The sequence below is a fragment of the Pongo pygmaeus genome, chromosome 8 (genome assembly GCF_028885625.2).
Source record: "Pongo pygmaeus isolate AG05252 chromosome 8, NHGRI_mPonPyg2-v2.0_pri, whole genome shotgun sequence".
Lineage (NCBI taxonomy): Eukaryota > Metazoa > Chordata > Mammalia > Primates > Hominidae > Pongo > Pongo pygmaeus.
This window is the reverse complement of record NC_072381.2, coordinates 115272238-115286570: the sequence shown is the minus strand read 5'-3', so window position 1 is coordinate 115286570 and position 14333 is coordinate 115272238. Positions and strand designations below refer to the sequence as shown.

Genomic DNA, 14333 nt, shown 5'->3' with positions numbered 1-14333 from the left:
GGTTGAGCCCTAAGGCCTGCTTTTGAAGTTGCCCTTGCTGCAGATGATAAGTGGGGCACTTTTTCTAGCTCAAGATCAGTATGGTACCCCGTAGGGGATTCTATTGGAGATACCATAACAACTGAGGCATAGAAGCCTAAGGTGCTGGTGATGATGAAAAGGAAGAAGCAAATGAGTATGTTAAAGAAAAAGACCCAAAAAGGACCTATGCCCAGCAGGGTTTAAGCTATAGCAAGTCAGGATGTCAGTCCTTGAAGATCACCTCATGTAATTGCCTTGATTTAACTCTGCATTACTTACAGAGTTGTATGTTACAATGTTTTTGATTAAGTAAAATATTTTTGTTAAAAAATGAGTTGGCAAACTCCAAAACACCAAAAACACCAAATGAGTTGAAATCTTATGTCCACCTAAAACCTGCACACAGATGTTTATAGCAGCTTTATTCATGATTACCAGAACCTGGGAACAACCAATATGTCCCTCAGCAGGTGAATGGATAAATGGTGGTACATCCAGACAATGGAGTATTATTCAGGGCTAAAGAAATGAGCTATCAAGCAATCAAAAGACGTGGAGGAACCTTAAATGCATATTCTCTCTTTTTTTTTTTTTTTTTTAGACAGAGTTTTGCTTTTGTTTCCCAGGCTGGAGTGCAATGGTGTGGTCTCGGCTCACCACAACCTCTGCTTCCTGGGTTCAAGCAATTCTCCTGCCTCAGCCTCCTGAGTAGCTAGGATTACAGATATGTGCCACCATGCCCAGCTAATTTTGTATTTTTAGTACAGATGGGGTTTCTCTATGTTGGTCAGGCTGGTCTTGAGTTCCCGACCTCAGGTGATCCGCCCGCCTTGGCCTCCTGAAGTGCTGGGATTACAGGTGTGAGCCACTGTGCCTGGCTTAAATGCATATTCTTAAGTGAAAGAAATCAATCTGGAAAAGCTATGTATTGTATGTTTCTAACTATATGACATTTTAGAACAGGCAAAACTATGGAGACAGTAGAAAAGCTCAGTTATTGTCGGGGTGAGAGGAAAGGAGGAAGGAGGAATGAATAGGCCGCATGTGCATATAGAGTTTTCAGGGCAGTGAAAGTACTCTGTGTGATACTATAATGGTGGATACATGCCATTACACATTTTTCAAAACCCATAGAATGTACAACACCACGAATGAATGCAGGAATAAGCTGTGGACCTAGGGTGATGATGATGTGTTAATGTAATTTTATCCATGTTAACAAATGTACTACTCTGGTCGGGGATGCAGATAGCGGCAGGGGGCTGTGTGTGTGTTGGGGCTGGAGCTACATGGGAACTCTGTATTTTCTGCTCAGTTTTGCTGTGAACCTGTAACTGCTGTAAAAAATGAAGTCTATTAAAAATGAGTTGGAAAAACTCATTATTCTACTTTGAATTCTAATAGTATAGTTTTGTGCCAGTATATGGGATATAGTGAAATATGCATGATCACTATTCTGTAATTGGCTCTTCTGAAGTTGTTTTGTTATGTAGACATAGGACTACAGCTATGATGTTTATCAGAACATTAACTAGTATCAGTGATTGTTGAGAAAAGGTCTTTCTGAAGAACCAACTAAAGTGGTTAAGTCAGCTTGCATCATCTGTGCTTCCACTTAGTGAGTACAAGAGACTATCCCTGACTATAGATATAGATGAAACAAATTTAAGAATTTCTAGTAGGACCAGAGTTAACATCTTTAACATTTCATTTTAATTAGTTTTATATTTCTATTCCTATTTTGTATTTTCTAAAGCTGGTGATTCCAGCTCTGGTTTTATTTGAATGGTAGACTCCCCTGGAGCCTTGGGACTTCGTTTGAAAACCTTGGGTCTCATCCACTCCTGCCATACTTTATTTATTTATTTATTTATTTTTTTGAGACAGAGTCTCACTCTGTTGCCCAGGCTGGAGTGTAGTGGTGCAATCCTGGCTCACTGCAAGCTCTGCCTCCCGGGTTCACGCCATTCTCCTGCCTCAGCTTCCCGAGTAGCTGGGACTACAGGCGCCCGCCACCACGCCTGGCTAATTTTTTTGTATTTTTAATAGAGACGGGGTTTCACCGTGTTAGCCAGGATGGTCTCGATCTCCTGACCTCGTGATCCGCCTGCTTTGGCCTCCCAAAGTGCTGGGATTACAGGTGTGAGCCACCGCGCCCGGCCACTCCCGCCATACTTTAAAGAGAAGAACACAGAGCATTGAGGCCCTGGTCCGCTTCTCCCTTGCACAGCTGGTTGGTAGCAGGTATTCACTAGAAGATAAGACTTTTGACTCCTAGTGGACGGAATTTTCTTCTCTAAATCTGTAGCTGGGTATTTAATAAAAGGTTTATAAAACATACTTCTTTTAAAGCAGTCAAATTTAAAAAGCAGAAAAATACAAGAAGACAATAATCACTCCAATTTTACTTACCCAGAGGTAACCACTCTTAACAGTAGGGTGACTGTCCTTCTAGAGATTTCTCTTTGCATATATACATACACAATTTTAAATAAATAAGAACAATCTATATGTGTTTTTTTCTTTGTCATCTGTTTTTTTGTTTTGTTTTGTTTTGTTTTGAGACGGAGTCTTGGTCTTTTGCCAGGCTGGAGTGCAGTGGTGTGGTCTCAGGTCACTGCAACCTCCGCCTCCCGAGTGCAAGTGATTCCCCTGCCTCAGCCTCCAGAGTAGCTGGGACTACAGGCACGTGCCACCATGCCTGGCTAATTTTTTATATTTTGTAGAGATGGGGTTTCACCATATTGGCCAGGATGGTCTCGATCTCCTGACCTTGTGATCCGCCTGCTTTGGCCTCCCAAAGTGCTGGGATTACAGGCGTAAGCCACCGCGCCCAGCCTGTCATCTGTTTTTAATCACCCACAAGTGTTGTCTAGGTATCTTTCCAAATCAAATATATAAGTCTATGTAATTCTTTTCTAGGTCTGTGTAATTTTTAATGAGTACACAGTATACTGTTGTATGTATTATAGTTTATTTAACTGATCATACACTTCTCCTGTTTTTTTCTACTATAAACAAAGATAAACACCTAAATTTCGGTGTACTTATCTCCTATTCTTGAATAAAGTCCTAGGAGTGAAAGAGGTAGCCAGTCAATTTGGAAATGGTTAGTAGCTGAACTTTTCTGGCCACAACTGGCTATTTGGAGGTAGTATTTAAGAACTGTGAACATTAGTGTTTCTGGCAGCTTTGGTCTTGGTCTGGTGGTGGGGTGGTCAATTTGAAGACCTAACTGGGAGTGGGGCAGAATGTGGAAGGCACTTCTCTCTGTGGCCCACTTCGAACTGGACATTGAATTGCTGGGGGCAGGCTGGTTTTGAAATAAGCTCTCCTGTTGTTGCAGACAGCAGAATGCCTCCGAAGGTGACTTCAGAGCTGCTTCGGCAGCTGAGACAAGCCATGAGGAACTCTGAGTATGTGACTGAACCGATCCAGGCCTACATCATCCCATCGGGAGATGCTCATCAGGTACTGCATGGCAATGGGCCTCTCCTTTCTTTTCAGTCTTTTTTCCCCAGCCCTAATGTGTTTGTAGGATTCCAATTGTCAACCCACAACCAGGGCCACAACCAAACCCTTCCAGGGCTTGCTATGGGGATCTGTGTCCAATAGGTCTCACTGAATGCTTGTGGATTGACCCTGGCTTCCTTGATTCTAGTGACTTAGCCATCTTTCAATGAAGAATTAGTGGGCAAATTAAGGGATAGAAGTTCTGGAACTTTCTGTTGCTGGCATACTCCACATCTCCTCTGCCACACTCTGTTCCTAGCAGAATTGTTTGCCCTGTCTCTCTTTTGCCCAATCCAGGAGAGTTGGAGAGGCAGAGACCTCATGTGATAGGGTTGACGGGCAGTAGGGTAAAAGGATTCTAGGATCCACTGTGAAGTCATTGAGTCAGCAAGTGTTTGAGTGCTTACACTGTGGTTATGGTGCTGTAGGGTTCAAAGATGAACTTAAGGTTGAATGTCTGCTCTCACTAGGGTTATGGTTTAGTGAGAGATGAAATAATATAAGAGTGCTATTCTTCCACAGAAACATCTGTAAGTATAGTTTTCTCAGCCTTTGCTTATGTATAAGGCCCTACCCATCTCAGGTATTAGACATGATATAGAGATGAGGATTGTTCCTGGTTTTAAGAAGCATACAGCTTAGTAATGGAGTTTAGATGTACATGCACATACCTGTATTGTAAGGTAAAATGTGGTAAGTGTGGTCAAGAAAATCTGGACAGAAGGCTGTGGAAGTTTGAGGGCGAGAGGGGAAGATGATGAAGAGCTTCATGGCACAGGGGAGGCACTTGAATTGGACCTTGAAGGATGGGTGGAGTTTGGGTAGAGGGATGGGGTGGAGGAGGAGGAAAGAGGTTCTAGGTAAAAGTATTAGTGGCAGCAAAGGCAAAGAAACAGGGAAGCTTCGGGTGCTCTTCAGAAACAGTGGGACAGGTTTCCCTGGCAAGAGACCAGGGAAGTAAAAAGCAGTGGTGGGAAATAAAGCAGTTATTACAGGATTCTTCAGTTGCAGATAATAGAAACTGCCTTGAGATACCTTGAGCAATAAAAATGCTTTATAAGGATTCAAGGGCAGAGCCACCATATTGGCGCAACTCGAGATTGTGAGTGGTGCTCTCAGAGTTACGCATGTCAGGGCCTCAGATAGGGTGTCTTGTGGAACATGAGGGCAGGAATGCAGCAGGCCCTCAAGAAGAACTGGGACGGGAGGGTTTTCAGGTCTTCCTGCATATCAGTTTCTCTTTTTCAGCCAACTGGGTGGGTCGTATAAACCTGACAACGCCTATATTTATATCTTTTCCTCTCTTACTTTCAAGATACCAGATTGAGCTAGAACATTCATCCCCCAAATTCAAAGTCCAGGGTGAGAACTTGATTGGTATATGTAGCAACTTGGTTCTGCATGGTCCTGGTTGCTCTGTGTGTGTGCACGTGCGCGTGTCTGTGTCTGTGTGTGTGTGATGTCAGACATGAGTAATGGGGGTCCACCAGTCCACCATGATGGAGGGGGTGGTAGATAAGGGTGTTTCTGTAAGTTGAGCAAAGATCACAAAACATGTCCATTCTGGCTGGCTGACTTCCTGCCTCTCCCCAGAGGTCCTGGTCTACATGGTTGCGACAAGGTCAGGCCTATATTAACCTGGGAACAACACAACCTCAAGATTGGATCTCTGCCTGGAGACATGGATTTCCTGGCCTTAGGAGCAAATGAAGGGCTTGAAATGAATAAGCAAAGGGATCGGATATTTGAGGCAACAGTATGAAGTTTAGGATACTTTGATGTTTAGAACAGTGTTCCCCAAACTGTGTGTGTTCTTCAGTATTCCTGTTGTGTCTTGTAAGATGCTCTACAAAAAATATATTTGTTAGTTGAGAAAACAGTGAAATGAGCTGAACAGTGTTTTTTTATTGTGGTAAAAAATGTATAATATGACGTTTATTTTAATCATTTAAAAATGTACAATACTGTAGTGTTAACTATATGCACATATTGTTGTGCAACAGATCTCTAGAACTTTTTCATCTTGCAAAACTGAAACTGTATATCCATTAAACAGCTCCTCCCAGTCTCTCTCCTCCCCTCCTATCCCTGGAAACCACCATTCTACTTTCTCTTTCTAAGGTTTTGCTGGGCCAGTCACGGTGGCTCATGCCTGTAATCCCAGTACTTTGGGAGGCCGAGGCAGGCGGATCACGAGGTCAGGAGTTGGAGACCAGCCTGACCAACATGGTGAAACCCCATCTCTACTAAAAATACAAAAATTAGCCAGGCTTGGTGGCACGTGCCTGTAATCCCTCTGCTCAGGAGGCTGAGGCAGGAGAATTTGCTTGATCCTGGGAGGCGGAGGTTACAGTGAGCCAGCCGAGATTGCAGCACTGTACTCCAGCCTGGGTGACAGAGCGAGATTCCGTCTCAGAAAAAAAAAAAGTTTGCCAGCTTTAGATAACGCATGTAATTGGAATCATGCATTATTTGTTTTTTTGTGACTGGCTTATTTCACTTAGCATAGTGTCCAAGGTTCATCCATGTTGTAACATATGACAGGATTTCTTTCTTTTATAAGGCTGAATAATATTCCATTTTATTTAGAGACCTTTTTTTTTTTTTTTAACCTGTTCATCTGTGGATGGTCATTTCAGTTTTTTCCACCTCTTGGCTATTGTGAGTAATGTTGCAGTGAACATGGGTTTGCAAATATCTTTTTGAGATCCTGTTTTCCATTCTTTTGGATATATGCCCACAAGTGAGATTGCCAGATCATATGATCTTTCTATTTTTAATTTTTGGGGGAACTTCCATACTGTTTTCCACAGCACTTGTACTATTTTGCATTCCCACCAATGGTACACAGCATTCCAGTTCTTCCACTTCCTCACCAACACTTGTTATTTTTTGTTTCGTTGTGGGGTGATGGCTCATTGTAGATTTGATTTGCATTACCTGATGGATAGTGATGTTGAGTATCTTTTCATATGCTTTTTGGTCCCATTTGTATATTTTCTTTGGAGAAAATGTCTATTCAAGTCCTTTGCCCCTATGAGTTTCATAGCTGCAGGACTTCTCAGGGCCTTTAATATGCTGATGTGCACTCTGTACCTCTAAGGAGGGGATAAAGTATTCAACATTTTTCAGACTTAAATGTCCATGGAATTTTCCCAGTTATTTCAGGGGTTGGGTGGGAGAATCTAGTGTTCCGTGGAATTACCTTTATATGTTGTTCTGTGATAGTACTTTTCATCCGATGATGGGTCTTGCATGTAGAGGTGGATGAAGGGAGAGGTCAGAGTGAGAGGTGTATTCAGGCACCAGCTCACTGGCTGTTCAGCCTGGCAGAATATAGGAAAAGTAGAATACCAAGCTGGAATCGGGGTGGTGGCATGTGAGGAAGCCATGAGGCTGGGTACATAACTGTTAGATCTAGTAGGCAGTGGGAAGGTAAGGATAGACTTGGTGAGGTTCATCTGTGTTCATTAGAATACACAAATAAGATTGATCAACTTCAATCTGGGTGTGGTGGCTCACGCCTGTAATCCGAGCATTTTGGAAGGCTGAGGCGGGCGGATCACCTGAGGTCAGGAGTTCGAAACCAGGCTGGTCAACATGTGAAACCCCGTCTCTGCCAAAAAATACAAAAATTAGCCGGGCGTGGTGGCTCATGGCTGTAGTCCTGACTACTTGGGAGGCTGTGGTGGGAGAATCGCTTGAACCCAGGAGGCGGAGGTTGCAGTGAGCTGAGATTGCGCCACTGCACTCCAGCCTAGGCGACAGAGCAAGACCCTGTCTCAAAAAAAAAAAGATTGACCAACTTCATATGAAGCAAAGTATCATCTTGACCAAGGACTGGATGAGGAAGTAGGCTGGCCACTGTGATTTGGGCCTGAATTATGGTAGGAGTCGTAGGTAGCAGAGGAGCTGGGCACTCCCCCGTTTAAGAAGGGCAGACCATTGCCTTGTCTTCAAGGAATTTTGTTTTTTCTTTTCTTTGGGCCCCTCTGATGAGCTCTTCCTTGTTTCCTGTCAATCCTAGGCCTCAGCCTTTGGATGTGGGCTTTATGTCACCTGGATTCTCTGCTGGATGCACCAGTGGCATTTTTAATTTTCTGCCCTTCAAGCATTGGACAGTTGCCCTAGGCTGATTTGATTGCAGTCACCCTGTTAGTGTTGAGCAGATGGTGGTTCCCGCAACTGGAGCACATTATGATTATATAGCAGTTGGTTTGGGCAGTTCTGTAAGTCCCCTGGCACAGTTGTCTGAAATTGGGGCCCTTCTCTGAAAGGGTTCTCACAGGCCGTCATGGAGCCCCAGCTGAAGACTCCTAATAGCTCTACTATTTGTGAATCTTTACCTCCAGGGGAGGCCTCAGTGTACAGAAAGATTTGACCTGCTAATGTTACTTGAATTAAGAGTTGAAGGTTTCTGGTTAAGGGTGTGTTGGAAGCTTTGTAGTCTTTGTATTTCAGTTTCAGTTTTCTTTTGCCTGGAGTTGGGATATTATCTGTGTGTTTACTAGTAGGAGACACCAACATCTTATAGCTAAGTCAAGTTTATCTTGATGTTCTTGGTCCTGGGTGCTGTTCCTTTGCCAGCTTTTTTTGTTTGTTTGTTTGGTCATCATAAAGCAGATTTTTGGACACCCTGACTGATACTTAAAAATGTTCTATCTTTGACAGTAGGTGTGGCCTATTACACCCGAAGCAATTCCTTCCGGGAGTGGCAGTGAGGCCATCTAAGCCACAGGGGATGTTCCAGGCTTTCCCTCAGCTCTTTATCTCCTGCTAATGATCCTGCAATATCAGAATTGGATGGCTTTTCCCTCCATGAGGAAACCGAGGCTCTAATCCCAGACAGATGTGTTTTGTAGCAACATCCTGAAAATACAAAATGTATCAAGCTTGCTCGGTGTTAGCTGTTGCTCTTATTGCATAAGTCACTGTTTAGACTTCACAGACTTACATTTTTGCACTCTTGCTGTCCTTCCATCTTCATCACCCCTCTCCACTCTTTCTTTTATAATCTTAACTTCATTTCTATTGCTGTAGCTTAGCTGTCTGTCTTACATATGTGGGGAAATTGTGTTTTGTTTGTTTGCATGTTTTCTGACTACTGCTCAGGGCTAGGTCCTGGGGCAAATGCAGAGGGCAGGTGGTTAGCATATAGGTAAGTGTATGAGCTCTAGAGCCTCTCTGGGTTCAGATGCCAGATTTGCTACTTACTAGTTGCTTGACATCAGCCAAGTTACATGAAATTCTGAAGTGTCAGTTAAACTTTCTGGGTCTCAGTTTCTGCATTCGCAAAAAGGAGATTGTGACAGTATGGTATGTACCGCATGGGCTATTGTTAGGATGAAATGGGTTCATACTGTAGATGTGAATGCTTGAAGCACTTGAATGCTTGCTGCTTGAATGCTTGATGTCACTTGAAAAGTCTCGTCATATTAGCTGCTGCTATTGTTGTTGTTATTACTGTTGTAGAGATGAATGAGATTCCCTTTGAAGAGATTAAAGAATAGGTAAACCACAGTCATAAATGAGAACACAGAAAGAAACTGGTGAATGTCATGGGAAAGGACCTCATTAGCACTGTCTGGTAGAATCTGTGAGATACATATGTAATATTAAATGTTCTCATAGACACATTAAAGTAAAAGAGCAGTGAAATTAATTTTAACAATATATTAATCCAACATATCCAAAATATTATTTTAGCACATCATCATTATAAAAATTATTAAGAAGATACTTTACATTCCTTTTTATGCTGAGGTTTCAAATATGGGAAGTTTTTACATTTACAAAACTTCGCAATTTGAATGTGAAATTTTCATTGGAAATATTTGATCTGTGTTTAGATTTCATAAGACTGACAGTTGAAAAGGTGGACTCACATACCCCAAGTTGTTCTAAACATACTTAAAAGTTTTCCAGTAACTGAATCTTGAATATCAGTTTTTAAATTTGTATTTCAGTTTATTAAAGTGAAATAAAATTAAGTATTCTGTTTCTCAGTCACAATAGCCACATTTCAAGTGCTTAGATACATGTGGCTGGTGGCAACTGTAATGCAAGTTTACTTAAAGTGTGAACTGAATTCAAAGGTGACAGAGTATTTTAAGCTGGCAGGATCAGGGAAGTCTTCATGGAGAAAGTAGGATTTAAATTGGAATGTGAACAGGTAGAATTTGGATGCATGGAAAGAGGGAGAGAAGTACAAGAAATACCATGGATATCTTTTTTTTTTTATTATACTTTAAGTTCTAGGGTACATGAGCACAACGTGCAGGTTTGTTACATATGTATACATGTGCCATGTTGGTGTGCTGCACCCATTAACTCATCATTTACATTAGGTATATCTCCTAATGCTATCCCTCCCCCTCCCCCCACCCCATGACAGGCCCCGGTGTGTGATGTTCCCCACCCTGTGTCCAAGTGTTCTCATTGTTCAATTCCCACCTGTGAGTGAGAACATGCGGTGTTTGGTTTTCTGTCCTTGCGATAGTTTGCTCAGAATGATGGTTTCCAGCTTCATCCATGTCCCTACAAAGGACATAAACTTATCCTTTTTTATGGCTGCATAGAATTCCATGGTGTGTATGTGCCACATTTTCTGATTCCAGTCTATCACTGATGGACATTTGGGTTGGTTCCAAGTCTTTGCTATTGTGAATAGTGCCGCAGTAAACATACATGTGCATGTGTCTTTATAGCAGCATGATTTATAATCCTTTGGGTATATACCCAGTAATAGGATGGCTGGATCAAATGGTTAAGAAATACCATGGATGTCTATGGAATTAGGAGAACATGCATGACAATAAGCTTGAAGAAGAATGGAGAACAGTGGCCTGGTTAAGACCATCCATGAATTACCCCTGACTGGTCATGGTTGTCCTTGACCACCAGAATCAGGATTTCAGAGTGACATGATCAGAGGGAGCAGTGTTCAGTACGGGTTGGAGAAAGGAGACTCTGGGAATTGAGAAATCTGTTAGGCCTTGCAGGATCTCAGAGTTGGGGTAAAGAGGGCCTGGACTTGGGTACTGGGGTTAGGAGCGGAGAGGAGGGGTAGGATTTGGAGAAGTAGTACAACCTGGATTAAATGTGGACCTTGCAGGCAGGTGGTAGAGGGGACTGGAAGGTTTGAAGCCTGAAACCTTCCCAGAAGGTTGCTGCTTGAATGCTTGATGTCACTTGAAAAGTCTCGTCATATTAGCTGCCGCTATTGTTGTTGTTATTACTGTTGTAGAGATGAATGAGATTCCCTTTGAAGAGATTAAAGAATAGGTAAGCCACAGTCATAAATGAGAACACAAAAAGAAACTGGTGAATGTCAACAACAGAAAGAAATGGGTTCTTTGTTTTAGTTCCTGTGGAGAAGAGAGACATAGTTGGGGTAACTCTGTTAAGTGGGACTCTGGATCCTTGCTGTGATTGTGAGAACAAGAAGGAAGGGCTGGCTTCATGTGTGACCTGCCATAGTAGCCTCCTTAGTAATAGAGAGGCTGCTGTTCCCTGCGGCTCTTGGTCCTAATTGTTTCATTTCAGGGTAGATTCTGGGTTGATGGAGTTTCTCCTACGGTTGGGTAGGGGAGGGTGTTGGAGAAGTGAAGGGGAATCTTGAATTCTGTCCTTTGTGTACTTTCCAAAACACAAATATACACACCCACACACTGTTCCCTGCAAGAGAGAAAACGTACCTCAAATGCATAATTACGCAAGGACTTGGCACTGCAGTGGTCTGCTTCTCTCTGTCCTCTGCAACTCTAAGGGTTTCTTCTTTTTAAACTCAGAGCAAGGGTTGTGGTATTAGGGTTGTTGTATTAATGAGCTTGGGCCTCAGGGGACTTTTATAGCAAGGAATCGTCTGTTCTCTCTGGTAATCTGGATACTTTCATGTACCATCCTAGTCATATATTGGGATTCGTGGGCACCACTTGCCTCAAAGCAGGAGAATCCTTGGTTGGAGTCAGAGCTGTGCCAGCACTGCCTTTTAGAAATCCTGATTCCTCATCCTCCTCATCTGTGAGACCCCATATTATGTTGTTGGGCTTGGCTTAGTCAAAGGGTGATGTTTTGTCAGGGACTGACTCTGCCAATGTGAATTTTTGGCTTTGTTTGTTGTTCCTCCTCCTGGAAGACATGAATCAGATTTTCCTAAACTCTTTGGACCCTACTCCATTCTCCTGGAGTCAGCTTCCTGTTTTGTTTTGTATTTCATAAACAGGCTTTCTCTTGGGGTGGGGTTAATGATTTTTATCCCACAGTGATTTTATCTGTTGTGTTAGAATAATGCTAGCTGTGGTAACACATCTCGAAGTTTCAGTGGCCTGGTATTGTAAAGCCTTATTTCTTATTTCATGTAGCAGTATAGACTGGGTGTTCCTGGTTGGTGGGGAACTTCCCTCTACCTTAAGGGAAAGTGATTCAGGGATCTAGGCTCTTCCATCCCATAGTACCACCATTTTAGCTGGTGGAAGGGGAAAGAGTATGGACAGGGCACACTCATTTGTAAGAGCCCCGACCCAGGCATCACCTCTTACCCACATTTCATTGGTAAGAATCAGTCATGTGACCTCACCTCAATGTAATGAGGCATGGGAATGAAGGCCTGGCTGGGCAGCTACTTTCCAGTGACTCTTCTACACTAAGGAAGGAGCACAAATCTTTGGACAGCTGTCAGTTTTTCCCACATACCCTGACTTGGTTTCATTTAGGAGAGAAAAAAATGCCAATAACTTATATTTGGAAACAAGGAGTCCACATCTCCATTCACAGTCTAACCTTTGGTACTTCCTGTGGACCGATGGCCATTTATTCATTCAGTTTCATTTTTCTTGAGAGCCTTGTATGTTTGAGGCACAGTGCCAAGCTCATGACTGATGGGAGAAGAGGGTCAGGGAGGGGGAAAGATGTCACCCTAATGTGGACTCTAGTAACTTCAGTCGTGCTTATCTTGGCAGTCAGCGGTCAGCTTTACTTGGCAAGTTCCATCTGCATATGACCAGCCATGTTGATCTCTCTTCTTAAAACCCAGCTCTGGTCATGTCACCACCCTTTCTTCAACTTTTAGTGTCTCTCTAGAACTTGCAGGATAAAGTTCAAGCCTCTTAGTGTGATGTTTGAGGTCTGACTATTTGTCTTCAGACGGCCTTTACAGAAATCTCTGCAGCTGCTCCCTTGAACTTCTTGCCCCTGCCATTAGGCTAATTGGGTGTCGCCTCATGACAGGCCTCTTGCCTCTTGCTTCTGGGCCTTGTCACACCTTTCCCTCTGGACTGTTTTCCTGCTCTCTTCACCTATCCTTGGTGGCCCAGTTAAACCTCTGAGCTTGGTCTGATGGATCTAAGGCACATCTGAGCATCCTTTAAACTATAGCAAATACCACACTGCATATTCAGCATCATTTATATGGCTGTTTATTAGTGTTAATATTTCATGGAATATCTGTCTACTATTGCTGATTGTCTAGTTCGAGAAGATAGTTTCTTATGTTTGCTATAGAGTCGAGCTCGGTGCAGTACATAGCAATAAGTGCTGCAGTTCATCAGATGTTTGGCATGCACTAATTGCTTTATGTCACACCTCAGCCCTTCAGGTGGGCATTATATTCACCCCCATTTTACAGATGAGGAAGTTGAGCCCCAGGTTCACCCAGCTAGTAAGTGGGGAACCAGGCTTGAACAGAGTTCTAACTGCTAGTTGTAGGAGGTGTCTATTATGTGGCTGATGAAAGTAGAGGTAAGTGCAGCATACACCTCGTATTCCTTGTTCCCTCAGAATTTATAATCCAGTTGTGAGACTAGATGTGGACAACTTCTGTACAAAATTAGAAGAGGTTGCTAGGCAGCTTGCAAGGGTATGGGCTTTTGAAAGTCAGACCTGAGGCTGGGTGCAGTGGCTCATGCCCATAATCCCAGCACTTTGGGAGGTCGAGGCAGGTGGATCACTTGAGGTCAGGAGTTCGAGACCAGCCTGACCAACATGGCAAAACCCTGTCTCTACTAAAAATACCAAAATTAGCTGGGTGTGGTGGCGGGCGCCTGTAATCCCAGCTGCTTGGGAGGCTGAGGCATGAGAATCGCTTGAACCTGGGAGGTGGAGGTTGTAGTGAGCCTAGATTGCACCACTGCACTCTAGCCCAGGCGACAAAGCAAGACCCCATCTTAAAAAAAAAAAAAAAGTCAGACCTGAGTTCAGATCTTGGTTCTGCCATTTACTGTGGTGTTACCTTGGGGAAGTTAGTTATTTCTCTAAACTTCATTTTTTTTCATCTGTAGATTGGCGAGGGAGGATACCTTCCAGAGCTGCTGTGAAGATTAGAATGAGAGGAAATGAATACACTTATTGACTAATAGGTGTTGAGACAATAATAAACAATACAGACTAAATAATCTTAGCTAACATTATTTGTCAGCATTACCCAAGGTAGGGTATGGATAAGTGCCAACATGGGTGGTCCTGTAAAATTCAGAGATGTGGGAGCCTCTGAAAGCTGAAGTGGGTCAGGAAGCTTCATGGAAGAGGGCGCATGTGAACCAGATTTTTGAGAGATGACTAGCTTTTTTTTTTTTTGTAGTTTACAGATGCTTTATTTGGCTATGTATTGTTTATATTGTTGGAATTAGATGCCAACATTTAAAAATTGGGTAATTTCTCATGAACCCATATTTCTAGCTTCTTCTGAAATATTGAAGGTTAGCAACATGTGGCCTGCATTTCAGAAATCAGAGCTGAGTAGGAGCTGCTGTCTTTAGAAAAGATATCCTTTGTCCTGTACCCTGAGGTATTTGAATTTGAAA

At 42.9% G+C, this 14333-nt stretch overlaps 1 protein-coding gene across 7 annotated transcripts in view; it reads left to right on the top strand.

Moving 5' to 3' along the window:
* Positions 1–14333, top strand: part of XPNPEP1 (X-prolyl aminopeptidase 1) — a 58975-nt gene that overhangs the window by 12330 nt on the left and 32312 nt on the right. For 4 of the 7 annotated variants that reach the window (XM_054437034.2, XM_054437038.2, XM_054437035.2 and 1 more), the window contains one exon: positions 3368–3492. In XM_054437034.2, coding sequence (XP_054293009.1) covers positions 3368–3492 — 125 coding nt within the window. The other 3 variants (XM_054437037.2, XM_063670239.1, XM_054437036.2) reach the window with 2 other exon arrangements.